Source organism: Coregonus clupeaformis, unplaced genomic scaffold, assembly GCF_020615455.1.
Source record: "Coregonus clupeaformis isolate EN_2021a unplaced genomic scaffold, ASM2061545v1 scaf0035, whole genome shotgun sequence".
Lineage (NCBI taxonomy): Eukaryota > Metazoa > Chordata > Actinopteri > Salmoniformes > Salmonidae > Coregonus > Coregonus clupeaformis.
The window spans coordinates 572,056-600,032 of record NW_025533490.1 but is presented as its reverse complement, the minus strand read 5'-3'; the positions used below and the strand labels follow the sequence as shown (position 1 = coordinate 600,032).

Below are 27,977 nucleotides of genomic sequence, written 5' to 3'. Positions count from 1 at the left end.
TTATCTTATTTTTAAAAACCTCCACCAAAGCTATCAAATAGTTACAGGGCAATTCTGAATGTATGAAAGTCAGACAATACACTGAACGACCAGACATGCACAAAATAACAATGTTTTCATGGAAAAACATGCTGTGACATGTCTCTTTATAGTGCCTACACTATTTGCCTGAAGTTAACAGGAAAATAAAGCACTTCCCTCTCACACATAGTTCTTTATGGCGTAGCTGCTGTGAGTTTGAATGGGCATCCTAGCCAGGGTGTACCTACTGCTGGACCCATGCCTGCCCTCTCTCCCCCCTGGAGGACAGCTGGCACACAGCACCCCTCCTCCACAGAACAGGAACCCAGAGGTCACCCAGCCCACATAGATGGCCGCCCCCATCTCCTTCTTCAGCACCTCAGGGACCCGCGGGTTATAGAAGTCCCTAATGATGGACTGGGCCGTCCAGGACACAGCCACTATGGTGCTTAACCCAGCCAGGGCGAAGGTGACCCCTGCGGCCTGCACCACGCAGGCTTTGAACCTGGGATTGCTCAGGCAGTTGGTGCACCTAGCCCCCAGGAGGAAGACGAGGAATGCCAGGCAGCCCAGTACCATGCTGATGACGATGAGGCCCCGGGCCGCCTGGAGGTCAGGAGACAGGTCTAGAAGAGCATCATAGATCTTACACTGCATCTGTCCCGTGGTTTCAGACACACAGGTCATCCACAGGCCCTCCCAGAACACCTGCATGACCACCAGGTGGGTGCCGATGAACGCTGTGACTTTCCACATGGGCAGGGCGCAGATCAGGATGGTGCCTGCCAGGCCCACCATGGACAGGGTGATGCCCAGCTCCTCCACAGCCATATGGGGGCGCTACAGCTTGTGCAGAACTTGGGATGAAAGGGAAAATAAGTATTAACAATATGCTCAAAGTGGCTGTTTTCTCTTTTATCTCTGTGATTACAGCCTAGCAATTACCACAAATGTTTTCTTCTTCTTTTTTATTTTCCATTTACAAAGACAACAACACAGTGACATTTTTTTTTACATTGTGTGTCATTCTTATCCAGAGCGACTTACAGTAGTGAGTGCATACATTTTCGTACTGGTCCCCCGTGGGAATTGAACCCACAACCCTGGCATTGCAAGTGCAACTGAGCTACACGGGACAGAAAACAAACATCCAAACATGACAATAAACAATAGAAGGGGGAGGACACCCACTGAGTCCTGCCACAGCAAGCCAGGCATCCTGTGTGACGTGGCAGGAGGGGAGGTACAGTTCATAAACAGTTCATGTATCTCCTGAGTGGCGCAGTGGTCTAAGGCACTGCATCGCAGTGCTAACTGTGCCACTAGAGATCCTGGTTCGAATCCAGGCTCTGTTGCAGCCGGCCGTGACCGGGAGACTCATGGGCGGCGCACAATTGGTCCAGGGTAGGGGAGGGAATGGCCGGCAGGGATGTAGCTCAGTTGATAGAGCATGGCGTTTGCAACGCCAGGGTTGTGGGTTCGATTCCCACGGGGGGCCAGTATAAAAATATATATGTATTCAGTAACTGTAAGTCGCTCTGGATAAGAGCGTCTGCTAAATGACGTAAATAAACAAATACACAGTTGCTATGCTCTATGGTTTACACATGTTCTTCTAGTGTTCCAGAGACCCTCTGGGTCATAGTCTTGGAGGGCTGATGTGGCTTGGTTTACGCACTTTCCAATTTATAAGTATGGTCAGTTTGACTGATAGGAAGGCCAATGCAATGATGTGTTGTGTGGTTCTAGGTTGGACATTGTCCACCCTACTTCCTAACAGGCACACTACAGGACAAAGTGGGATACATACAGTATGTATATACCACTAGATAGCAGTAGTGTGTCATCAGTGTAGGCCCTATTTGATGGAGGGACATGACTGAGGTGTTGCACAATATTGCAGGTTTCTTTTAATAGAATAGAAAGAAAATTAGAAGCAGTGAAACAGTCATTCATAGTGAAACGATGCTGAAGTTGATACTGGGTGGAATATGAGAAGGATTTGATCATTCAATCTCACTGAATATTAACAAAAACACCTAAGGCTAAGAGAAAATTTAATTATGAGACAAATTAGAAAAAAGGAAGGCATTAAGTCATTTTAAACTCTTTCAACATTTTCTGCATGAGAACGGCGTAACTGGATCCCCTCTCTCCCTGATCTACAGGTCTGATAGCAGGGGAACATAACACTGTTTTCTCACAGCTTAGTGTAAACCAACTCAACTCACACCAGTCTTTTTACAAACTCAACCATAATTGATTATTTTATTGATTTCGATATTACGAGAGTGGATTGATTGCTCCTTTACAATAGTAACTGTCACAATAGACATGTCTGCAGGACTTGTAATTGTACATGTTGGTCGAAAAACACATTGAAGTGATGTAGTCATTGAGTTTGAAGCCTGGGTGAAGTTCTCTTGTCAAACAGGTTTTGTCAGTGTTCTGTTTTAACCTCACAGAGAGCATTTTATGATCATGATGAATGCGTATAGGGAAACAAGGACATCAGTGGTGAATCAACACACACTCACCTGAAATATGAAAATATAGTTTATTGTAATGAAACAGAGAACATACAACAGTGTAAAAAGTTGCTGACTAATATAATTTGAAACAGTGTATAATCAACTTGACTGTACTTCAAGAAATAAATAACATTTACTTATACTGAACAAAAATATAAACGCAACACGCAACAATTTCTAAGATTTTGCTGAATTACAGTTCATATAAGGAAATCAGTCAATTCGAATTAATAAGGCCCTAATCTATGGATTTCACAACTGGGCAGGGGCTCAGCCATGGGTGGACCTGGGAGGGCATAGGTCCACCCACTGGAGAGCCAGGCCCAGCCAATCAAAATAAGTTTTTCCCAACAAAAGTGCTTTATTACAGATAGAAATACTCCTCAGCACCCCTCCCCCCCTCCCGCAGGTGAAGAAGCCGGATGTGGAGGTCCTGGGCTGGCGTGATTACACGTGGTCTGTGGTTGTGAGGCCGGTTGGAAGAACTGCCAAATTCTCTAAAACGACGTTGGAGGTGGCTTATGGTAGAGACATGAACATTCAATTCTCTGGCAACAGCTCTGGTGGACATTCCTGCAGTCAGCATGCCAATTGCATGCTCCCTCCAAACTTGAGACATCTGTGCCCTTGTGTTGTTTGAAAAAACTGCACATTTTAGAGTGGCCTTTTATTGTCCCCAGCACAAGGTGCACCTGTGTAATGATCATGCTGTTTAGTCAGCTTCTTGATATGCCACACCGGTCAGGAGGATGGATTAACTTGACAAAGGATCAAATGCTCACTAACAGGGATGTAAACAAATTTGTGCACAACATTTGAGAGAAATAAGCTTTTTGTATGTATGGAACATTTCTGGGATCTTTTATTTCAGCTCATGAAACACTTTACATGTTGCGTTTATATATTTTTGTTCAGTGTTCAATACCAGTGAAAAGTTTGGACACACCTACTCATTCAAGGGTTTTTCTTTATTTTTTACTATTTTCTACATTGTAGAACAATAGTGAAGACATCAAAACTATGAAATGCCAAGAGAGTGCAAAGCTGTCATCAAGGCAAATGGTGGCTATTTGATGAATCTCAAATATAAAATATATTTTAATTTGTTTAACACTTTCTTACTACATGATTCCATATGTGTTATTTCATAGTTTTGATGTCTTCACTATTATTCTACAATGTAATTTTTTTTTTACAAATAAAGAAAAACCCTTGAATGAGTAGGTGTGTCCAAACTTTGACTGGTAGTGTATTTCTAAACAGTAGCATATTAATACACTCATACACTCTTAGAAAAAAATGGTTAGTTGGCTGTCCCCATAGGAGAACCCTTTGAAGAACCCTTTTTGGTTGCAGGTAGAACCCTTTTGAGTTATATGTAGAACCCTTTCCACAGAGGGAACCGAAAAGGGTTCCCCTATGGTAAAGCTGAAGAACCCTTTTGGAACCCTTTTTTCTTAGAGTGTAGTGTTTCCCTGGCTAATCAATCAAAAAGTTAAGTGCCTATTTTCCTTCATAGTACACTGTTATTGCATACAATATCCTTCCACTGGTACCTTTTCCTTTATATTCCACCGTCCGTCCATATACAATGGCTTGCGAAAGTTTTGTTGCATTACAACCTGGAATTAAAATAGATTCTGGGGGGGGTTGTATCATTTGATTTACACAACATGCCTACCACTTTGAAGATGCAAAACAATTTTTTTTGTAAAACAAACAAGAAATAAGACAAAAAAAACAGAAAACTTGAGCGTGCATAACTATTCACCCCCCCCCCAAAGTCAATACTTTGTAGAGCCACCTTATGCAGCAATTACAGCTGCAAGTCTCTTGGGGTATGTCTCTATAAGCTTGGCACATCTAGCCACTGGGATGTTTGCCCATTCTTCAAGTTGGATGGGTTCCGTCCGCTGTTGTACAGCAATCTTGAAGTCATACAACAGATTCTCAGTTGGATTGAGGTCTGGGCTTTGACTAGGCCATTCCAAGACATTTAAATGTTTCCCCTTAAACTACTCGAGTGCTTTAGCAGTATGCTTAGGGTCATTGTCCTGCTGGAAGGTGAACCTCCATCCCAGTCTCAAATCTCTGGAAGACTGAAACAGGATTCCCTCAAGAATTTCCCTGTATTTAGCGCCATCCATCATTCCTTCAATTCTGACCAGTTTCCCAGTCCCTGCCGATGAAAAACATCCCCACAGCATGATGCTACCACCACCATGCTTCATTGTGGGGATGGTGTTCTCGGGGTGATGAGAGATGTTGGGTTTGCGCCAGACATAGCGTTTTCCTTGATAGCCAAAAAGCTCAATTTTAGTCTCATCTGACCAGAGTACCTTCTTTCATATGTTTGGGGAGTCTCCCACATGCGTTTTGGCAAACACCAAATGTGTTTGCTTATTTAGCAATGGCTTTTTTTCTGGCCACTCTTCCGTAATGCCCAGCTCTGTGGGTGTACGGCTTAAAGTGGTCCTATGGACAGATACTCCAATCTCCGCTGTGGAGCTTTGCAGCTCCTTCAGGGTTATCTTTGGTCTCTTTGTTGCCTCTCTGATTAATGCCCTCCTTGCCTGGTCCGTGAGTTTTGGTGGGCGGCCCTCTCTTGGCAGATTTGTTGTGGTGCCATATTATTTCAAATTTTTTATAATGAATTTAATGGTGCTCCGTGGGATGTTCAAAGTTTCTGATATTTTTTTATAACCCAACCCTGATCTGTACTTCTCCACAACTTTGTCCCTGAGCTGTTTGGAGAGCTCCTTGGTCTTCACGGTGCCGCTTGCTTGGTGGTGCCCCTTGCTTAGTGGTGTTGTAGACTCTGGGGCCTGTCAGAACAGGTGTATATATACTGTGATCATGTGACAGATCATGTGACACTTAGATTGCACACAGGTGGACTTTATTTAACTAATTATGTGACTTCTGAAGGTAATTGGTTGCACCAGCTCTTACTTAGGGGCTTCATAGCAAAGGGGGTGAATACATATGCACGCACCACTTTTCCGTTATTAATTTTTTTGATTTTTAAAAACAAGTTATTGTTTTCATTTCACTTTTTTGTGTATGTCCATTACATGAAAGGAGGGGTACACTCCTCCGGACCGTAACCCTCCTCACTCCATGAGGTACTGAAAGCCCCCCAACCGACGCCTCGAATCCAGGATGGAATGGACGGAGTACGCCGGGACCCCCTCGATGTCCAGAGGGGGCGGAGGGACCTCCCCGCACCTCAGATTCCTGGAGCGGACCAGCTACCACCGGCATGAGGAGAGACACGTGAAATGAGGGGTTAATACCGGTAATAAGGAGTGAGCAGCAACCAATACATAACCTTGTTCTCTCTCCTGGCAGGGCAGGCGGAGGGGCAGGTTTCCCGGGTCGAGAGCCAGACCCGATCACCCGGCACAAAGACCGGGGCCTCACTGCAGTGGCTGTCATCGTTGGCATTCTGGCGACGCATGGCACGCTGGAGGTGGATGTGGGCGGCATTCAACGTCTCCTCTGTGCGCCGAAACCAGTCATCCACCGCAGGAGTGTCAGTCTGGCTCTGATGCCACGGTGCCAGGACCGGCTGATACCCTAAAACACATTGAAATGGTGACAGGTTAGTGGAGGAGTGGCAGAGAGAGTTCTGGGCATATTCGGCCCATGGCAAGAACGCCGACCACTCCCCCGGCCGGTCCTGGCAGTTCACCCGTTCCACCTCCCCATTAGATTCGGGATGAAACCCAGAAGTCAGGCTGACCGAGACCCCTAGACGTTCCATGAACGCCTTCCAGACCCTAGACGTAAACTGGGGACCCTGGTCAGACACTATGTCCTCTGGCACCCTGTAGTGTCGGAAGACGTGAGTAAACAGGGCTTCCGCAGTTTGCAGGGCCGTGGGGAGACCGGGCAGAGGAAGGAGACGGCAGGCTTTAGAGAAGCGGTCCACAACGACCAGAATGGTGGTGTTACCCTGAGAGAGGGGAAGATCAGTTAGAAAATCAATCGATAAGTGGGACCATGGCCATTGTGGAACTGGTAAGGGATGTAACTTACCCGCTGGAAGGTGCCTAGGTGCCTTACTCTGGGCGCACACCGAGCAGGAGGAGACATACTCTCACGTCCTTAGCCAAGGTAGGCCACCAGTACTTCCCGGTCAGGCAGCGCACTGTACAGCCGATGCCTGGGTGACGAGAGGAGGGGGACGTGTGTGCCCAATAAATAAGACGATCACGGACACTAGACGGCACGTACCGAAGCCCAGCTGGGCACTGAGGTGGAGATGGCTCTGTGCGTAACGCCCATTCTATGTCTGCGTCCACCGCCCACACCACCGGCGCCACAATGCAGGATGCCGGGAGTATGGGGGTGTTGTCATGGGCCTCTCCTCTGTGTCGTACAGCCGTGACAGTGCGTCTGCCTTCACGTTCTTAGTGCCTGGTATATAGGACAGCGTGAAATCAAACCGGGTGAAGAACAAGGCCCACCTGGCCTGGCGAGGGTTCAGCCTCCTCGCTGCCCGGCTGTACTCCAGGTTACGGTGGTCAGTCCAGACGAGGAAAGGGTGTTTAGCCCCATTGAGCCAGTGCCTCCACGCTGTCAGGGCTCTGACAACAGCCAACAGATCCCGATCACCAACGTCATAGTTCTGCTCCACCGGGCTGAGCTTCTTAGAGAAGAAGGCACAAGGGCGGAGCTTGGGTGGCGTACCCGAGCGTTGGGATAGGACAGTGCCTACCCCTACCTCGGACGCATCCACCTCCACTACAAACGGCATTGATGGATCGGGATGGGCCAGTACCGGGGCTGAGGTGAACAGAGCCCTCAGGTTACTCAAAGCCCTGTCAGCCGCAGCACACCAGCGGAGCCGGGATGGCCCATCCTTCAACAGAGAAGTGATGGGGGCTGCGACCTTGCCAAAGCCCTGGATAAACCTCCGATAGTAATTGGCAAAGCCAATGAAGCACTGCACCTCCTTAACCATGGTTGGAGTCGGCCAATTACGCACGGCTGAAATGCGGTCTCCCTCCATCTCCACACCTGAGGTGGTGATGTGGTATCCAAGGAAGGAGATGGATTGTTGGAAGAACAGACATTTTTCTGCCTTGGCATACAGGTCATGCCCCAACAGTCGGCCAAGCACTCTGCGAACCAGGGACACGTGCTCGGCTTGCGTAGCGGAATACACCAGGATGTCATCGATGTAGACCACCATACCGCGACCAAGCATGTCCCGTAACACCTCGTTCACAAAGGACTGGAAGACTGATGGAGCATTCATCAATCCATACGTCATCACCATGTATTCATAATGCCCTTTGGTTGTGCTAAATACTGTCTTCCATTCTTCCCCTTCCCAGACACGCACCAGGTTGTACACACTCCTGAGATCTAATTTCGTGAAGAAGCGCGCCACATGCATTGATTCGATCACAGAGGAAATGAGGGGTAGACAGTAACTAAAGAGAATGGTAGCTTTATTAAGTGCACGGTAATCAATGCAAGGGCGCAGACCCCCGTCTTTCTTCTTCACGAAAAAGAAACTTGAGGAGGCGGGTGAAGTGGAGGGACGTATGAACCCCTGACGCAGGGACTCGGAGACGTATGTCTCCATAGCCTCCATTTCAGCCTGCGACAGGGGATATACATGACTCCTGGGCGGAACAGCGTCTAACCGGAGGTTTATCGCGCAATCCCCCGCCCGATGGGGTGGTAATTTGGTCGCCTGCGTTTTGGAAAAAGCGTGCGCCAAATCGAGGTATTCGGGGGAATGCGCACGGTGGAGGCAATGTCTGGACTTTCCAAGGTGGTCGCACCAACGGAAACAGCTAGACACCTACCCTGACACTCTCGCGACCACCCCGTGAGAACCCTCTGCGGCCATGAAAAGGTGGGGTCGTGTAGTGCTAACCAGGGAAAGCCCAACACAACAGGGAAATCAGGGGACTCAATAATATAAAAGGTGATTTGCTCATTATGGGTCTCCTGCATAATCATAGTGACTGGTGCTGTAACCTCCCTAACAAAACCTGACCCTAATGGTCGATTGTGAAGTGCTTTGATGGGCAATGGAATGGACAGGGGAACCAATATAATACGTAGACTAAGAGCTAAAGACCTGTCCATAAAGTTCCCAGCTGTGCCTGAATCTACCAGCGCCTTACACTGGGGACCTACCGTGTAATCAGGGAAGTTGATGTGGATGGTTAAATGCGCAGCAGAGAGCTCTGAACGAGTGTGGGTTTGCGCTACCTGGGGTGACGCGAGAGTGCAGCAGAATGTCCTCTCTTGCCACAAGAGTGACACTGGATCTGTCGTCCTCCTTTCCCCCAGAACGCTCCACCACCAAGCTCCATCGGAACGTGAGCCGGGGTGAGGGGGGGTGAAACGGGCAGGTCCCTTCCTGGACGTCCTCTCGAAGCCAGAAGGTTGTCCAACCGGATGGCCATGTCCACCAGTTGGTTGATTTCAGAGTGGTATCCCGGCAGGCTAGCTCCCTTCGGACATCCTCACGCAGGCTGCATCGGAAATGGTCGATGAGGGACCACTCGTTCCACCCGGACCCAGCCGCTAGAGTTCTAAACTCCAGGGCAAAGTTTTGCGCGGTCCTCGTCCCCTGCCTCAGATGGAACAGACGCTCGCCCGCCTCTCTTCCTTCGGGGGGATGATCAAAGAGGTGAGCGAACTCTCCGTAGTTGTACAACGCGTCTCCTCCTTCACTCCAGATTGCGTTGGCCCACTCCAGGGCTTTCCCCGAGAGGCAGGAGACGAGGGCGGACACCTTCTCCCGATACGATGGACCAGGGCTGATGGTGTTGAAATAGAGGTGAAAAAAAACACACGGGTGAATATCCCAGCGATAAAAGTACATAATGTTCAACCGAGCTAGCGACACCTCCACATGGAAACAATAACACACAAAGACATGTGGAGCAGAGGGAATACTTACACAGAGACTGATGAGGGGATATGAACCAGGTGTGTGTGAAAAACAAGACAAAACAAATGGAATGATGGAAAGAGGAGCGGCAGTGGCTAGAAGGCCGGTGACGACGAACGCCGAAGTTTGCTCGAACAAGGAGAGGAGGCAGCTTCGAAGGAAGTTGTGACACATATCCCTTATACTACATCTGCCCTGTGCTCTGGACCACACAACTCATCCAGATGCCCTCCCAGATGGTTTGCGAGGTGACAATGTTTTTTCTGATGAAGGCTGTGACCCTCCACATGGGCACGCCGCAAACAATGATCGTCGTCACCCAGCCGAGCAATGCCAGGGCACTGCCCAGCATCTGCATGCCCATGGAACACATTCTGAATGCAGTGTCTCTCTGTCTCTCTGTACTCGTCGACTAACTCTTTGTGTCTCCGAGTTAATATCGGAAGGCAATCAGGTGTTTATGTACATTTGAAAACGAGAAAGAAGAATGTTACTGGCTGTTCCGGCTTTAAGAAACTGAGAGCCAGCCAAATAATACCAGCCTTACAGGATACTTTGTTGTCTGTGGACAATAGAGGTGGGAGTTTCATTTTATTCTCCTTTTTGGAGATGGTAGATCGGTTTACAAAAGTTGTTATTGTTCGAACATCCTATGAGGAACGAGGATGTAGGTATGTGCTTGAAAACTCACCAGCTTGAAAACTCAAACAGCAAAATTAACTTTCAATGGGATTAATTTCACCTTATTAGCAATAGATGGCAAATAGTGCTGAAATAAGTTTATAGATAGTCGTGGGAGGGCAGAAAGGAAAAGAGAGGAGGGGCCTATAAAGTACCCTTCTCACCCTGTGTGTATTTTTGAACTCATCATACCTTCTTAGTTTACACATTCTCAACTAAAAAACAACAGTGATTTGCTTTGCTGACACACCTATGCCAAGCTTCACTTTCACTGGGTTAGAGAGGTCACAGTATCCAGAGCATGCAGTCTGCCCCAACCAGTTTGGAGACATTCACATTGCATTGACACACCAATAAACAGGAAAGAGAGGGGGGTAGAGGGTGAGAGATAATCTGATCTGTTTAAACTCAAACAACATATTTTTATAATGTACACTGTTAACTTTAGCATTATGTAATGTATGTAAACAGCGTCTCACTGTCACAAGAAGAAGATGTAACGTGACATGTTTTGGTAACCTTGGCACATGGATTTACGATGTAGTTTCAGGGGTGATAAGGTGATACTGTTCTTAATGCTTCGTAGTTAGAGAAAGTAGTTACTATTGTCTATTCAACAATGAAAACAAACCAGGTTCTACCAGTTATCCTAAATTCTAGTCTTTTCAATCTAAACAAAAATAAATTATGAAAATATCTAGTAGGCCTAAACATTCTGGCTTATCTCTGCACACAATCTCTACATAGCTGGTTCTGAAAGGAAGCCATTTTAAATAGCAGAGCTGTTTCACAGACAATAGTTTTTTCTTATCTCACCTGACATAAGTTGGGTAACTGGTTCATCTGTGCATTCTTGCCCCTCCTTAAAGATTTTGAAAATTGATTGGTGTCAACCTGTCACTGCCAGTCTTTACAATAAATGTCTCAGTGAGTATTTCCAATAATGGGGGAAATCTATTTCAAATCAGTGTTCTCAGGATTGTGTTAAATACTTTCCTCACTTTCTTACTCGAATCAATGGGATGTAAAGTCCCAAAACCACTTTTGGTGTCATTCAAACAGAAGACAGTGAGGGAGGATCATCAGTAGGTCCTTTCACCTAAATACTATGCTATTAGACATTTTCAGCTAAGATTTCAGCTGAGAAAAAGAAAATCACAGTAACTTGGAGTCAATTTCTTAAAAATACAGTTAACACCAATGTATAAACTTTGTTGGAAACTTTTTATATAAAAAAAATAAGGTTTGCAATTGAATAAGTTCTTTAGACATAATCAATGAACATATATTGAACAGAAACACTTGGCTGTTTGCAAAACATACTGTGATCTACTGTACAAAGTTATGACAAGTCAATTATACATATATACTGTACACATGGTTTAATTCTCAAATCATATAGTCCATGTTCTTACATCAATGTTATCATTCTGGCACAGTGTCCTTATAGGGTAAAAGAGAAGTTAGGGTTAAGGGAAAGGCTTCAATTCACTTCAGTCATCACCCCATGACTCATGAGATGATCCCTCTACACAGCGAAAACAGTAGTACTACTTCTCTGTATTGTCGTTTCTTATAGGGAACAGTTCTGTCTTGTCTTGTTCTTGGAAAGCACTGAAGCGCTCAGTAAATTTGTTTTCACATATTCACTCTGTTCGGATTTCACATCACTTTCAAAACGTAAAATGGAAAAGAACAAGACTGGATAATACCAGTAACTTGCATGGTATTTTCAATACACAGAAGATTACCAAAGATAATCAAATAATTTACAGTCTCTCTTTCAACAGTTTCCAGCTCAAACGTAAGCTCTGCTGGTAGCTGTGGACCTTGCCTGTGAGTACTTCACTGGGTAATCGTCACGCTCCTCCTTGGGTGGGCAGGAGCTGCAGAGGAGCCCCCCTCCCAGGATCAGGAGCCCTGCGGTGCCCCAGCCGATGTACAGTGAGGCCCCCAGCTCTCTCCTCTGGGCCTCGACCAGCAGAGGGTTGTAAAAATCCCTGATGATGGTGTTAGCGGACCAGCAGACAGGGACGAGGATGAGGACACCAGCCACGATGAAGATGATCCCGCTAGCAATGGCTACTTTGGCTTTGGAAGCCTCATCCTCCACAAAGTTGGTGCACTTTCCTCCAGCAATTCCCAGGAGGATGCCGAAGCATGACGCGATGATAGCGATGACGCTCAGAGCTCTGGCGGCCTGCAGGTCCTGGGGTAAGGCCAGGAGGGAGTCGTAGATCTTGCACTGCATCTGTCCTGTGCTCTGGGTCACACAGTTCATCCACAGGCCCTCCCAGATGACCTGAGCAGTCACAATGTTGGCTCCGATGAAGGCTGTGACTTTCCACATAGGCAGGGCACACACAATGATGGTCCCCAGGAACCCGATGATAGCCAGGACGAAGCCCAGCATCTGTCTTCCCATCGACACCATTTTGAAGCCTTCTTGTCTTTTGTTGTAAAATCAATGAAGTACAGGCAGAGGTTGTAGAGGAGAGTAAATGCAGGTCAGCTCAACTTGGTTGTAATCGTTGTTAACTAATGATTAAGTCACGTCCCCTGACGTTATATGGATCTCTCTGCTCCTGAAAGGGTGGAGTTAACTGCCTTCCCCCTGACCTGAAACCAGCTGACATGGTAATTTTCAAGCCGGACCAGATTCTTTCACCTCCCCTGTCGGTATGTGTGGATGACGACCGGTATCGAAGACATGCTAACAAAAACAAGACCTATGAAGAAAAGATAGTAATTGGTCCATTCACACAACGCCTCTGTAGTGAATGCCGGTTGGCTGGGTGGTTAAGCCTGTCTGCCCACAGGTTTCAGGGTAGAGAGATAAGCCGTCAACAATGCCACCTGAATTCTCATTAGTCTTGGCCGGAAGTTCGAAGCTACTCATTTTGTTCCCCGTTTTCATGATGACATTGTTTATTGCAACTATTGTTTCCTGTAATCAAGATTTGTCATAGCCAGAAGTAATTTTAGGCCTATATTCAGTCTCTGTTTTCTTGGTTTGATCCTGAACCCATTTCTTTCATTTAATAAACCAATACATGAAATAAACACATTACAGAACATTGCCTTTAAGCTCAGTACAGATCTAAGAGACCTTGATTTTAAAGAAAGCTGTTGGTAATCTAATTTAACAACCTATTTGAGTTACAGTTTAGACTCTGAAAACTACCCCACTGAGCACAGACTTCAATTCAACGTCTATTCCACGTTGGTTCATGAACGTAATTTTAGTGAAATGACGTGGAAACGACGTAGATTCAACCAGTGTGTGCCCAGTGGGATGTTTGAATATTTGGAGAGAGGAGATATGAGGTAGCGTTTGAGTAACCATGCTATCTCCTAAATAAAATGAGATTTACAGATACAACGTCATCATGTAACTGAAAGATATTGATCCCTTAAAATCCTTAAGAGTCTATTGACACACCCCATCAAAATCCGTCAGTTTAAGCTAGAGATATCCTTTTTTGCATGGGCTGTGTCTCAATCTGCCACATCCGCCTATGTCGGCCTTCCGCAAATTAGCTGTGTTTCGTTTTTGTATATATCCATAAAAATGATGCCAGCTGATTCATGTTTTCGACTGGCTGAGAAACGCTGCCTGCCTGTATGTCTGTCTCGTCCCTACTCCCGACACGTTCAATACTATGGGACAGCAGGAGATCGAATTTCAATATTGAAACAATGTTGCAAATGTCTAAGAGACAGACAGCAAGGTTTATACAAATCTCTGTTGTTGAAAACTAAATGTTAGTCTAAAAGAAATGTGAGATAATGTCTAGATGCTTTTTATAGTGGAAATCAAGTTTATAAGTTGCCTGGATGGGCTGATGAGACAGTGGACTGCGCAGTCAGATGGAACAGAGTAAAAGGCATTTTAACGTCATAGATTTAGCCGGTGGCAACTTGTGGAATAGACACCGGCTGGAATGTGGTTTTAACCAATCAGCATTCAGGATTAGACCCACAACTGAAGGTAACCCATAAAAATGAATGGAAGTATGGAGGTAGTTTTGTGTAAACAAAAAAAAATATATATATATATCCTGATCTTTCTTATATCTCCTAGATATAGCACAGACACTTCAAAACCTTATTCCTTATGATTTATTTTTACATGTATTTTGCCATTTTAGAATGTGTTATTCAATGCGCTGCTATGAGCTACAGTAGTAAAGGCCAAATTCAATCTTTTTCCAAATAATTTATAAATATTATTATTTTTATACCTGAAGGGGTCCTAAAATTCCAAATGAAATAGCTAAATGATCCATGGTATGACCATCTTAAAACAATTCCATATGTTAGCTTAGTACCCCCTGCCCCCCAACGGCTTAGACGTTTAGATTAATGATTTAAGGCAGAGTTTAATTAAAAATACAACTTTTAAAACATGAATAGAAAGTTAGAAAATGCATAGGCTTTAATTATTGGTATGATTATTGCTCATAGTTCATGAACATTTGAAATTGCAGTTGTTGTTTCCCAACTTTTCCACAAAGACACATTAAGACCACAAATTATTCTATATCATAAAATGTGTATTTCTTTTTTGTAAAAAATAGGCACAAAATATTTACAGAAAAATGTGTTGTTTTTTTGTGTACAGATACATCACAAGTCATAGGTCAGCCAGCTATTTACAAGACAACAGGATCGGTTGCACAATGGGAGAAGAACACAGGTTGCTGCTAAAATTAACATTTATTTTTTATTTAACCAGGCAAGTCAGTTAAGAACAAATTCTTATTTACAATGACGGCCTACACCAGCCAAACCCGGACAACGCTGGGCCAATTGTGCGCCGCCCTATGGGACTCCCAATCACGGCCGGTTGTGATACAGCCTGGAATCGAACCAGGGGGTCTGTGGTGACGCCTCAAGGACTGAGATGCAGTGCCTTAGAACGCTGCGCCACTCGGGAGCCCATTTAAGCTACATCCATTCTCATTATCAAACAATTTCTTGTAATGTTTGCATACTAGTATAGTAGTCAAGACATAAAGATTTACATTTATGTCAACATTTGAAAGAACAGATTCTTCCTCTTGTGTGAAGGTGCAAACACTTGTAAACATAATGAATTTAATTCACACTGAATCATTTTCATGTCTAAAAATTGCATGTTATTCTCATCAATAACAATATCTACATATCAATGTGGACAAAAGTACATGATATAAGTACATTTTGGTGGTGCAAAGCTAAGCAAAACAAAAGCTTGAAAACATCAAGTTCGAGAATACCAGTCAATATTCAGGGAGACCTTCCCTCTTTCCATTTCACTTTGTTACAGATACTGTCCAGGCCGTCCAGGTGCAGTGTATGCTATTGGTGCTGCATACGGCTTGTTTGGTACATACGACCCTGTCCCTGAGTAGGGTCTGCTGGTTGGGGTGTAAACTCTCCCATAGGGCCCTGCCTGGACCATTGGTTGGCCTGGATAGGGGTACATGGGCGCTCCTTGAGGATAGCCTGGGTACCCATACATCTTCTGGGGTGGGCAGGAGGTGCAGAGGGTGATACCCCCGATGAGGAGCAGAGCTGTGGAGCCCCAGCCGATGTAGATGGAGGCTCCGAGTTCCCTCCTCTGGGTCTCGATGGTCAGAGGGTTATTAAAGTCTGAGATGGTGAACGCCGCCGACCAGCAGACAGGGATGAGGACCAGAAGACCACTAATGAGCAGCAGGATGCCTCCAAGGATCGTCACTTTACTCTTGGAGGAATCAGACTTCAGGCAGCTGGTGCACTGGCCCCCGATGAAGGTGACAATCAGGCCAACAAAGCTGAAGATGATGGAGATGATGACCATGGCCCTCGCTGCCTGAAGGTCTGTTGCTAGCCTCATCACTGAGTCGTTTATCTTACACTGCATCTGTCCCGTGCTCTGCATCACGCAGTTCATCCACAGACCGTCCCACACGATCTGCCCTGTTACGATGTTGGCACCGATGTAAGTGGTCACCCTCCACATGGGGATACCCGTGGTCACTGCCACCCCCACGAAGCCGAGGAAGCTGAGCACCTGGCCCGACACCTCCTTGCCGATCCTCCCCATGACGAGAGGCTGTGTCTTGAGTGGGAAAAAGAGAAGTCTGGCTGCCTAGTTCTAGATCTCTGGAGCTATGTGGTATGTCTGATTGACGATCAGAAACAACTGGAGCCTGCTGAGGAGGAAGAATGTGCAGGAGGAGGGGTTTCCTGCCACCAGGTGAGTTGTTCCTGACAGACCAGTTTCCTCAGGCTGTCACACTGTAGATACTTTGTGACACACAGACAGAGCTGAAGGAGTGGTGATAATCATTGGGATTGCACGTCCTCCAACCTGATACCATTTACACTGAAACTCGCACTTCCATGAAGGCATGACCCATCTACCAAAATGCTAAATTCCAGACCTTCATTGTGACTTTGAAAATGTAAATACACATATGCAGGCCAATTTATTTTACAAATAAGAAAGTTGGTTTTACCGACACCGTGTGTATCAACATTGGAAAATACTATATTTCAAAGATGTATGTATATGACATGTTATGAAAGTGACATTCCACTACCAGTTAGTCAATGTGTCATTTGTTTCCACAAGTGACGCACTGTGGTCTGATCATTTTGCATTTCATCATCTGCAGGTTACAATAAACTGTCAACAACTTGCAACTTAGGGAAAAGGGTAATGGTGACACTTCCTAACCACATCGGAACATATATTCATCCCAAAAACCCTCACCTAACCACAAGAGCCATTTAGATTATGCTTAAGATACATTGAACACATTGTGTTGGGGAAATGGTTCAAACATGGAGACCCCAAACCACTAGCCTCGTATAAGACTACCAAACCACTACAGTATTTAGAAATATCTATGTCAGGCTTTGACAGCCTAACAAGGAGGGGTAAAGGAGAGGGAGGAGGGAGCATGTGGGAGATGGATTAAATGATTAAGTGGACCCTGGAGGAGATTTAAATAGTTATTGGCATTTGGTTTAATCTACTTTGTGGACAATATTACCACACTGCCTCAAAGTAAATGTCCTGACTATGGAGTAGCCCATCCTACACAGGCCCTTTTTCTTACAACAGTCCAACCACTCCACACCCAATACTATTGCTTCAGCTGAAAATGTGACAGCAATGTGCAAGGAATCACTCATTAAAAATGTGGAATAAAATATATTTGTAGAATTTAAAAACTTTATTGGAAAATGTGTTTAAATTATTGGAGTTAAAACAAAAAAGTCAGTTCAAAAGCCCCAAAGCAACATTGTTAGGCTTGTCAATGTTCAAAGCAAATATTGCCATGTGCTCACACATAGGCTGCTCTTGCCGAATAGGATTTTACAGATCTTGCCATGTTGTATTTGGAGGAGTGTCCCCGATCCTGGCTTGGTGAACACTGGCTACAGAAAATCCCTCTACCCAGAAGCATGAGTCCCGCGGACCCCCAGCCTATGAAAATCCTCCCGATGGTTTGGCGACTGTGGACATCTTGTCCTCGATGCAGTTGGTGCATTTTCCCCCAATGATAGACAGCAGGATGGCTATAAGTGCGACCAGATGACCACCAGGGCCACATATCCATAATCTGTGCTGTGACAATGTTGTTGCCAATGAACGCGGTCACTTTCTCCATGGAAAGCGCGCACATGTTAATGTCTCCAAACCATCCGATCATGCCGAGTAAAATGCCCAGAATTTGCAAACAAGCTGAAAGCATGGTCGGCTACTTCTAGATGGTGTTAAGATGCCAACCGTGGTTAAGTTTATAAAAGCATGTAGCCTATGAAGCACGCTTATATGCACCTGTGGGGTCTAGATGAACCACACCTGATAACAATTGTCTGGTGCTGTGCGGATTGGCCTGTTGGTGTGGTAGACTAATCAGTAGGTCTAACTGAAACCTAATGTAGTAGGCCTAACAATGACAGTAGGCTACAGATGTTTTAGAGGCTGCGTTTACAGAGATTTTTTTGATGTGATTGGTCAAAAGACCAATTAGTGGGAAAAATATCAGAATTGGGCTGTCTGTGTAAACAGCCGAATTCTGATTTTCCACATCTTTTATTGTTTTTCTATTTTATGATCAAGTCAACATGAATCTGATCATTATCAAGCATCTCAATAGTTATTCTAAATAGGTCAGTGTTTACACACCAAGCAGAGCAGAGTGTAGGGGTGTTTGTACTGATACTGGATCAAATGTTTTACCACAACAGAGAGATAATACACCTCACTAATACCCCAGTGAAAGTACACATTTGAGGGATTAATTATTGCGCTTTCATAAATAAATGGATAATACAGACTTATTATATTTATATTGTGCAGTTTATTTACAATGATGACACGTTTGTTTTAATCAGCGGAACAATGTTAAGACAGTGCCAAAATGAAGACATGATATAGAGTATTCCTAACCTAATTGATTTCATTTGACATTAAAGTATATAAACAGGGTACTTCAGTGGTAGAGAATATCAGGTGTTTAAAATATATATATTACAGTTATAACATAACTCACAACATTATTTTAACTCAACAAACCCATTCAAGTTCTTTGTGATTTCAAACTCTCACTGTTTTCGGTATGAGAACTGTCCTTAGTGTCCTCATTTAAATGCAATTTGACTAAGAGGATCTTCAACATGACACTGACATGAACATCTCAGACATATTGCATTGGTCCGGAGGAGGTGGATCTGACCTGAGAGAACTTGGCCGGATAGTGGCGGTCCTGCTTGGGGGGACAGTTCCAGCACAGCAGCCCCCCACCCATCAGCAGCAGTGCTGCAGCACCCCAGCCCATATACAGAGACGCCCCCAGCTCCCTCCTCTGGGCCTCGATCAGCAGGGGGTTGTAGAAATCCCTGATGATGGTGTTGGCTGACCAGGACACTGGGATGAGGCAGAGGAGGCCTGAGATGATGTAGAGGACTCCAGCCACGATACAGGCTCTAGCCTTGGATCCCTCCTCTGCTATGCAGTTGGTGCATTTCCCTCCTGCAATCGACAGGCAGATGCCGACGATACCGGTCAGGATGGAGATGATGATCATGGCTCTGGCGGCTTGGAGGTCCTGGGGTAGAGCCAGCATGGAGTCGTAGACCTTACACTGCATCTGGCCCGTGCTCTGCACCACACAGTTCATCCACATTCCTTCCCAGATGGTTTGTGCCGTGACGATGTTGGCTCCTATGAAGGCTGTGACCTTCCACATAGGCAGGGCACACACGATGATGACCATCAACCATCCGATCAACGACATGACGATGCCCATGATCTGGATCCCCTGGGAAACCATCTTGACTGAATAGTTCCTCACACACACACTGTCCGCTGATTTTTCCTGACCTCACACACACCAACCTGAGTCTCACACACGCCAACTTGAGTATCACACACTCCAAGCTGAGTACGGACAGATACCAAGGAGTCCCGCTATTCCCAAAGAGTTACAAGATGGTTCACACATAAGGGGCCAGTATTTATAGAGTGGTGTTGTAGAAGCTGGGGTTTGTAATGTGTTAAAAACAGATATGATGCAGGTATATGATACTACAAGTCCCTGCTCTGCTCCCATTTGCTGAGAGATGTTTAAACACAAACAGACAGAAGCCTGGTGACCTCTAGCAGTGCTGACCTAAGAGAAAAGAGCAGCCTCAAGGTCATGTAGTCACTTGCCACAGAAACAAAACAGCTATTCCTTCTGACTCACTACTATGGGACTCATATCAAAGAATGACTTAGAAACTGACTATGGAGTTTTAAAAAGAAGGAGATGAAGAAAGAGTTGGGTTATTAGGAAATGTGTTATTTGGAGGTGTTTAAAACTATATACACTACCGGTCAAAAGTTTTAGAACACCGACTTATTCAAGGGTTTTAATTTATTTTTTACTATTTTCTACATTGTAGAATAATAGTGAAGACATCAAAACTATGAAATAACACATATGGAATCATGTAGTAACCAAAAAAGTGTTAAACAAATCAAAATATATTCAACATTTGAGATTCTTCAAATAACCACCCTTTGCCTTGATGACAGCTTTGCACACGTTTGGCATTCTCTCAACCAGCTTCACCTGGAATGCTTTTCCAACAGTCTTGAAGGAGTAAATTAGCTAGAAAGATGTGTCGGCATCGAGTAATTGTCTCTGGCCCCCTCCCAGTTAGGGCGAGTGATGAGCTCTACAGCAGAGTCTCACAACTCAATCGCTGGTTGAAAACTGTTTTCTGCCCCTCCCAAAATATATAATTTTTTGATAATTGGCCCACTTTCTGGGACTCACCCACAAACAGGACCAAGCCTGGCCTGCTGAGGAGTGATGGACTCCATCCTAGTTGGAGGGGTGATCTCATCTTATCTACCAACATAGACAGGGCTCTAACTCCTCTAGCTCCACAATGAGATAGGGTGCAGGCCACATCTCAAAATAGGGCTACTTAATGTTAGATCCCTCACTTCCAAGGCAGTTATGATCATAATCTGATCATAATCTTGATGTGATTGGCCTGACTGAAACATGGCTTAAGCCTGATTAATTTACTGTGTTAAATTAGGCCTCTCCTCCTGGTTACGCTAGTGACCATATCCCCCGCACATCCTGCAAAGGTGGAGGTGTTGCTAACATTTACGATAGCAAATGTCAATTTAACCCCCAAGAAATGACTGCGTTTTTGTCTTTTGAGCTTCTAGTCATGAAATCTATGCAGCCTACTCAATCACTTTTTATAGCTACTGTTTACAGGCCTCCTGGGCCGTATACAGAGTTCCTCACTGAGTTCCCTGAATTCCTATCAGACCTTGTAGTCATGGCAGATAATATTCAGATTTTTGGTTACTTTAATATTCACATGGAAAAGTCCACAGACCCACTCCAAAAGGCTTTCGGAGCAATCATCGACTCAGTGAGTTTTGTCCAACAACAGGTCTCCGGACCTACTCATTGCCACAGTCATACCCTGGATCTAGTTTTGTCCCATGGAATAAATATTGTGGATCTAAATGTTTTTCCTCATAACCCTGGACTATCGGACCACCATCTTATGACGTTTGCAATCGCAACAAATAATCTGCTCAGACCTCAACCAAGGACCATCAAAAGCCGTGCTATAAATTCTCTGACAACCCAAAGATTCCTAGAGGCCCTTCCAGACTCCCACCACCTACTCAAGGACGTCGGAGTACAAAAATCAGTTAACGACCTAACTGAGGATCTAAATTTGACCTTGCGTAATACCCTAGATGCAGTCGCACCCCTAAAAACAAAAAACATTTGTCACAAGAAACTAGCTCCCTGGTATACAGAAAATACCCGAGCCCTGAAGCAAGACTCCAAAAAATTGGAACGGAAATGGCACTCCACCAAACTGGAAGTCTTTCTACTAGCTTGGAAAGAAAGTACAGAGCAATATCGAAAAGCCCTCACTGCTGCTCGATCACCCTATTTTTCCAACCTAATTGAGGAGAATAAGAACAATTCAAAATTTATATTTGATACTGTCGCAAAGCTAACTAAGAAGCAGCATTCCCCAAGAGAGGATGCCTTTCACTTCAGAAGTGATGAATTCATGAACTTCTTCGACGAAAAGATCATGATCATTAAAAAGCAAATTACGGACTCCTCTTTGAATCTGCGTATTTCTCCAAAGCTCAGCTGTCCTGAGTCTGCACAAAACTGCCAGGAACTAGGATCAATGGAGACACTCAAGTTTTTTCATCCTATATCTCGGTGTTACTGGCCTTAATGGCCATGTACTGTTATAATCTCCACCGGCACAGCCAGAAGGGGACTGGCCACCCCTCAGAGCCTGGTTCCTCTCTAGGTTTCTTCCCAGGTTTCTACCTTTCTAGGGAGTTTTTCCTAGCCACCGTGCTTCAACATCTGCATTGCTTGCTGTTTGGGGTTTTAGGCTGGGTTTCTGTATAACACTTTGTGACATCTGCTGATGTAAAAAGGGCTTTATAAATAAAATGTAATTGATTGATTGATTGAGTTCCCACATATGCTGAGCACTTGATGGCTGACTTTCCTTCACTCTGCGGTCCGACTCATCCCAAACCATCTCAGTTTGGTTGAGGTCGGGGGATTGTGGAAGCCAGGTCATCTGATGCAGCACTCCATCACTCTCCTTCTTGGTCAAATAGCCCTTACACAGCCTGGAGGTGTGTTGGGTCATTGTCCTGTTGAAAACAAATAGTCCCACTAAGCCCAAATCAGATGTGATGGCGTATCGCTGCAGAATGCTGTGGTAGCCATGCTGGTTAAGTGTGCCTTGAATTCTAAATAAATCACAGACAGTGTCACCAGCAAAGCACCCCCACACCATAACACCTCCTCCGCCATGTTTTACGGTGGGAAATACACATGCGGAGATCATCCGTTCACCCACACCGCGTCTTACAAAGACACGGCGGCTGGAACCAAAAATCTCCAATTTGGACAATTCAGACCAAAGGACACATTTCCACCGGTCTAATGTCCATTGCTCGTGTTTCTTGGCCCAAGCAAGTCTATTCTTCTTATTGGTGTCCTTTAGTAGTGATTTCTTTGCAGCAATTCGACCATGAAGGCCTGATTCACACAGTCTCCTCTGAACAGTTAATGTTGAGATGTATCTGTTACTTGAACTCTGTGAAGCATTTATTTGGGCTGCAATTTCTGAGGCTGGTAACTTTACTTGAACTTATCCTCTGCAGCAGAGGTAACTCTGGGTCTTCCATTCCTGTGGCGGTCCTCATGAGAGCCAGTTTCATCATAGCGCTTGATGTTTTTGGCGACTGCACTTGAAGAAACTTTCAAAGTTCTTGAAATGTTCCGGATTGACTGACCTTCATGTCTTAAAGTAATGATGGACTGTCATTTCTTTTTGCTTATTTGAGCTGTTCTTGCCATAATATGGACTTGGTCTTTTACCAAATAGGGCTATCTTCTGTATACCCCCCACCTTGTCACAACACAACTGATTGGCTCAAACGCATTAAGAAGGAAAGAAATTCCACAAATTAACTTTTTACAAGGCACACCTGTTAATTGAAATGCATTCCAGGTGACTACCTCATGAAGATGGTTGAGAGAATCAAGAGTGTGCAAAGCTGTCATCAAGGCAAAGGGTGGCTATTTGAAGAATCTGAAATATAAAATATATTTTGATTTGTTCAACACTTTTTTGGTTACTACATGATTCCATATGTGTTATTTCATAGTTTTGATGTCTTCACTATTATTCTACAGTGTAGAAAATAGTAAAAATAAAGAAAAACCCTTGAATGAGTAGGTGTTCTAAAACTTTTGACCAGTAGTGTATATTTTTTAATGACTGCACACTGATACCTGATTGACACTTTATTCAGGACAAAATGTTTTCACTGAGACTACCAACATACCAGATGAAGTGGGGTGTAACAGAATGTTGATTTTTGACTTCTTATGAGGATGTTCTATGTTTTCATTCCTGTAGGGGGCACCATTGGACAATAAAGGATGCTCAAGAGGTGAGTGTCATCTTACTCGAAATTCGAGTGTAAACTAAAGTAATAGTCACATTCCAGTGGAAAAGCTGTTTCTCAACCTCTGGTCTTCTCAAGCCATCAATCAGTTGTCTTTTATCTCTCATGTTAAATTTACCTAGGCTACTGTAGCAAACAACATTTAGGCCTACATTTCAGCATGGCTAACCTGGTATAAACAGTATCTAACAGGGAATTGGGATGTTATTTTAGGGTGAAACTGTCTACTAAACAGTAATCTAATATATCTAGTCTGTGATTTCTCAACAAAATAGTCTGTTTGACGGTTGGTGTGAGGTGTGGCTGAGGGATAAAGATAATTTATTCTGATATTATTATCAAAGGTTGTTGCTCATGTACAGTCAAAGAAAACATGAGACAGTGCATATTTTTTTACACTTTTATCACCATTGAAATTCATATTTTCAGAACCACACGTACACAAATATATTTTGTTGAAATGATGAATGAAATATACACTTTCAATGCAACGTTATGGGAAACCCATTCAGATCATTCTGAAATCTTTTAGATATATTTCATATACATATTTTATATGAATATACATCTGAAGGAGTATTAGCTGACATTGTCCATCCACACCCTTTTCTGGGTGTGTTACTTGCCATCATATAATTTCTTACTTATACAAGTGCCACTGTCTGGAATTACTGTCTGTCTTTAACTAAAGTCAAATACATTGGCATTTTGTCATTTAGCAGTCGAACCAAGCTGTGATACCATACAAACAACATCACACAATCACACAAAATCACAATGTATAACAGTAAGGATCACACTGCACAGCACTTGTATAAATATACATAGTCTCTCTTTCTTTTATAGTTTCTATTGTTTTTCTTTCTCTTACTTCTCTCTCTGACGTTTCTCCCACTCCTCTAACATAGTCCTTGGGTGCTGAGGACCTGGCAGCTGAGGTTTTTTTCATACATTTTTTAGGGGGTAGATCAGCTTTAATATTGCAGATAGATTGTGGCTTCTATCAATGTAATTGTCTGCATCATTTCCAATCCCCCATATATATATTTTTCTAAATATATTATTTTCCCCAAACCCTACCACCCCTTCCCTAATTGGAGTAAACTAATAGACAACTGAGTACTTAGTGGGGTAATTGTCCTCTTTACAGGGACAGTTGGCACAGAGGAACCCTCCTCCCGTGATCATGAGGTCCGCGGCCCACCAGCCAATGTAATGTGCGGTCCCCAGCTCCATCTTCTGAGAGCTGGTCAGCAAGGGGTTGTAGTCCCTGATGATGGTGTAGGCCGACCAGCAAACGGGGATGAGGCACAGGACGCCAGCAATGATGAAGACTACACCGAAGCCAATGCCTATTCTGGATTTGGCCCTCTCATCCTCCATGCAGTTGGTGCACTTGCCCCCGGCCACGGCGAGCAAGATGCCCAGCAGGCCCATCATGACAGAGATGATGATGGGAGCACGAGCGGCCTGAATGTTATGGGGTAGAGCCAGTATGGAGTCGAAGACCTTACACTGCATCTGACCTGTACTCTGGACCACACAGGTCATCCAGATGCCTTGCCAAATGGTTTGGGCTGTGATTACGTTCTCGCCGATGAAGGCTGTAACCTTCCATTGAGGCAGGGCACAGACCATGATTGCCCGATCCAGCCAATGATGCCCAGGGCTGCGCCCAGCATCTGAAACGCAGCATATACCATATTTTCTTCTTCTTTAAGTCCTGGAGGAGTCGATGAAGGAAATCCGCCGAAAATGAGTATTTTCTTAGAAATCAGTTGCTTGGTATGTCTTGTGCCGTCATGCTGTTTTTTGTCTTCTCTATTAAATGGTACAGGTGGAACATAAACTCAGTACAATTAGACCATTAGATTGAGATAGTTCCCAACCCCTTTCCTCTTAGTATGAACAGAGCCCTTTCATTTCTCAAATCAAAGGGATGTCTCTATATAGAGTTTTGGATGAGAGAGTTTTAACAAAATGTTATTCTACTTCGGCTACCTATTACCTGACATTCACTCTTCACCTTTGACCCCATGGCTGACCTTTGCAGCTCTAAGACTCCCAGCAGATCATGTTGACTTGAACAATGCCAGAATACACACACACCTTTATAACTCTAATGGTAGAGTTTAATCAGGATATCCACCTATTTAATTATGTCAAATAGCAATATATCATCCTCCAGATCCCCTTGAATACATAGGCCTACAGTAACTTATTGTTTTCCTGCTTGAGTTTACAGTCCCTTGCATAGAATGTGTTACAAGACTGCAACAAGAGTTAATATGTAAGGTGCTCTTTGGTTTCCCAGGCTTGTGACATTGTCAAAAGAATGTAGACATGTTCCCTTTCTATGAGATAATCTCCTTTCCCTTACAGAAACAGTACAAATATTTTAACTAAAGTTACATTTAATCAGGGGTGTGTAGTGCTGCAGGAGAGCAAGGGAGCAGCGCTCCCTCACCTTTTTCAATTTCAGAATACATGGAGCTGGTCAAAATATTATTTCTGAAGCTGAATCAGTTACTGCAAGATCACATAATGATTAATTAGTATTTTACATAACAGAACCGAATATAATAGCATAGTAGGCCTATAATGTTACTGTTTGGTCTTCACCAAAAACACCTCCTCATTTGTAGCGAGATTTTAGGATGGTTAGCTGAAGCTGAATAGTCGCGTTTATTATTTTCTCAGTGAATTATCATTCACTATTGACAGCGATGATGGCCTATTTTGAAATGAGGTATGCCTAACTTGGTGTTTGAGGGTATTCAAAATGGAACATTTTCTTGAGACAATATGTGCGTTGGCATAGGCAGACGTTGCATTTGGAGGATGCATTTTATGCATATTCTATAATAATATTCAATAGGCTACATCTGTCGGTACACACTTTGATTGAGAAATTATGACGTAATTTTAAAAAATTGGGGGCGCTTCCGTACAAAAAGAAATTGTACTACACCACTGCATTTCATTAAAACATTAAAATTGGACATAAATATTCAATCTGATAAAGACTACCGTATTGAGTCAGTGAATGATTGTCCTGTTACTCTACTCATTCTCAAGAGAGAAAAAGTTAACTCCCCTCCAGCGTTGTCTGTTAAAGTATCAATCAACCAACCAATCAATCAGTCAAATCTTTCTTTATGTCACCTGAGCAGTTGATAGATTCACAGCAGACAAGTCATTCAGTTCATCCACCATTTTGTAAAGAGGCAAGAGAAAAAAAAGAATACTTGAAAGCTGACCTTGTAAGGTGATGTCAGTCCTTGGGGGTTGGAGGGCTATAGCCTGTCTTTCTTCCGTTCGCCTGGAGGACGTGTCTGCTTTGATGGACAAGGGGTCTGGCTGGTTAGTTATGTGGACGGGTCTGTCTTCAACTAGCCACAAACAACACCAAGGTGATCGCAGTTGTCGGACTGTAAAGAGAAAAGGGGGGAGCGATACAGATTGTTTCCATATATGAAAGAGGCCACTGTTAGAGAGCTAAAATTACCTCTAGGAACAATGCCTCTATTTTACCCTGGCATGGAGCAACCCAAGGAGATTGAGTTCCACACTCTGGTACTACACATTGAAGAGGAGAGATTGTTTTGGAGCGTATCACCTTCTAACTGAGATTATACTCCCAGCTCTGGGGATCAGATAGTCCACAGAGGGTCCACTGTTTTAGGATCAGGCGTCCTACACCAGATCACGTAGTAAACATGTAATCAAACACTCAAACACCAGCAGTGCTGCTACCCTGGAAATACCAAACAACATAGACACCTAGAAAGCATAACTTTCTTGCAACATATCTGTTTTTCTTATTTTGGAAAAAATAAGCGACTATTTCAGACCTGGGATACCAGGTGAATACATTACAAGTGTCAGCAGGTAGAGAGGGCAGGCCTGGGCCTCACACCTGGGCCTCACACACTCTAACGGATGCTGGCTTTGGATTATAAAAGTACAACCGAGTTCTGCTAAACTGGTTGGGTCACTATGGCTGATCTTTTTTCCACTAATTGGTCTTTTGACCAATCACATCAGATCTTTTCACATCAGATCTTTTTCAGAGCTGATCTGATTGATCAAAAGACCAATTATTGGAAAAAATATCAGAATTCGGCAGCCTGTATAAACGAACCCTATGTGTAGTGCCCATAGAACTATAACTCCTGGGGTTGGAGAGTCAAACTGCGTTACTGTACCTTTTTGAATTAGTGATTCAGAGATCAAAGCTTTTAAAAATATAATACTAGGTGGTATGACACAACCACACATGTTATCATTC

The 27,977-nt window shown here is 44.1% G+C and overlaps 4 protein-coding genes and 1 pseudogene across 4 annotated transcripts; all 5 read right to left on the bottom strand.

Moving 5' to 3' along the window:
- Positions 1-30: 30 nt before the first annotated feature.
- LOC121566052 (claudin-4-like) lies at positions 31-27,065 on the bottom strand. Its single transcript, XM_041876294.2, has 2 exons — positions 26,947-27,065; positions 31-878 (listed from the first exon to the last, which is right to left on the bottom strand). Exon 2 carries the CDS (start codon positions 850-852, stop codon positions 202-204), a length of 651 nt encoding a protein of 216 aa, XP_041732228.1. The 5' UTR covers positions 853-878; positions 26,947-27,065; the 3' UTR covers positions 31-201.
- LOC121566084 (claudin-4-like) lies at positions 11,364-12,702 on the bottom strand. The gene has a single exon (XM_045212645.1). It carries the CDS (start codon positions 12,590-12,592, stop codon positions 11,957-11,959), a length of 636 nt encoding a protein of 211 aa, XP_045068580.1. The 5' UTR covers positions 12,593-12,702; the 3' UTR covers positions 11,364-11,956.
- On the bottom strand, positions 15,036-16,305 carry cldnf (claudin f). Its single transcript, XM_045212644.1, has one exon. The coding sequence runs from the start codon at positions 16,229-16,231 to the stop codon at positions 15,464-15,466; it is 768 nt and encodes a 255-aa protein (XP_045068579.1). The 5' UTR covers positions 16,232-16,305; the 3' UTR covers positions 15,036-15,463.
- Positions 18,483-19,680, bottom strand: LOC121566068 (claudin-4-like). Its single transcript, XM_041876295.2, has one exon. The coding sequence runs from the start codon at positions 19,473-19,475 to the stop codon at positions 18,840-18,842; it is 636 nt and encodes a 211-aa protein (XP_041732229.1). The 5' UTR covers positions 19,476-19,680; the 3' UTR covers positions 18,483-18,839.
- On the bottom strand, positions 24,791-25,389 carry LOC121566097 (annotated as a pseudogene).
- Positions 27,066-27,977: the final 912 nt, after the last annotated feature.

Excerpts from the sequence above, each read along its gene's own strand:
- LOC121566052 (XM_041876294.2), bottom strand. The coding sequence starts at position 852 with ATGGCTGTGGAGGAGCTGGGCATCACCCTGTCCATGGTGGGCCTGGCA.
- LOC121566084 (XM_045212645.1), bottom strand. The coding sequence starts at position 12,592 with ATGGTGTCGATGGGAAGACAGATGCTGGGCTTCGTCCTGGCTATCATC.
- cldnf (XM_045212644.1), bottom strand. The coding sequence starts at position 16,231 with ATGGGGAGGATCGGCAAGGAGGTGTCGGGCCAGGTGCTCAGCTTCCTC.
- LOC121566068 (XM_041876295.2), bottom strand. The coding sequence starts at position 19,475 with ATGGTTTCCCAGGGGATCCAGATCATGGGCATCGTCATGTCGTTGATC.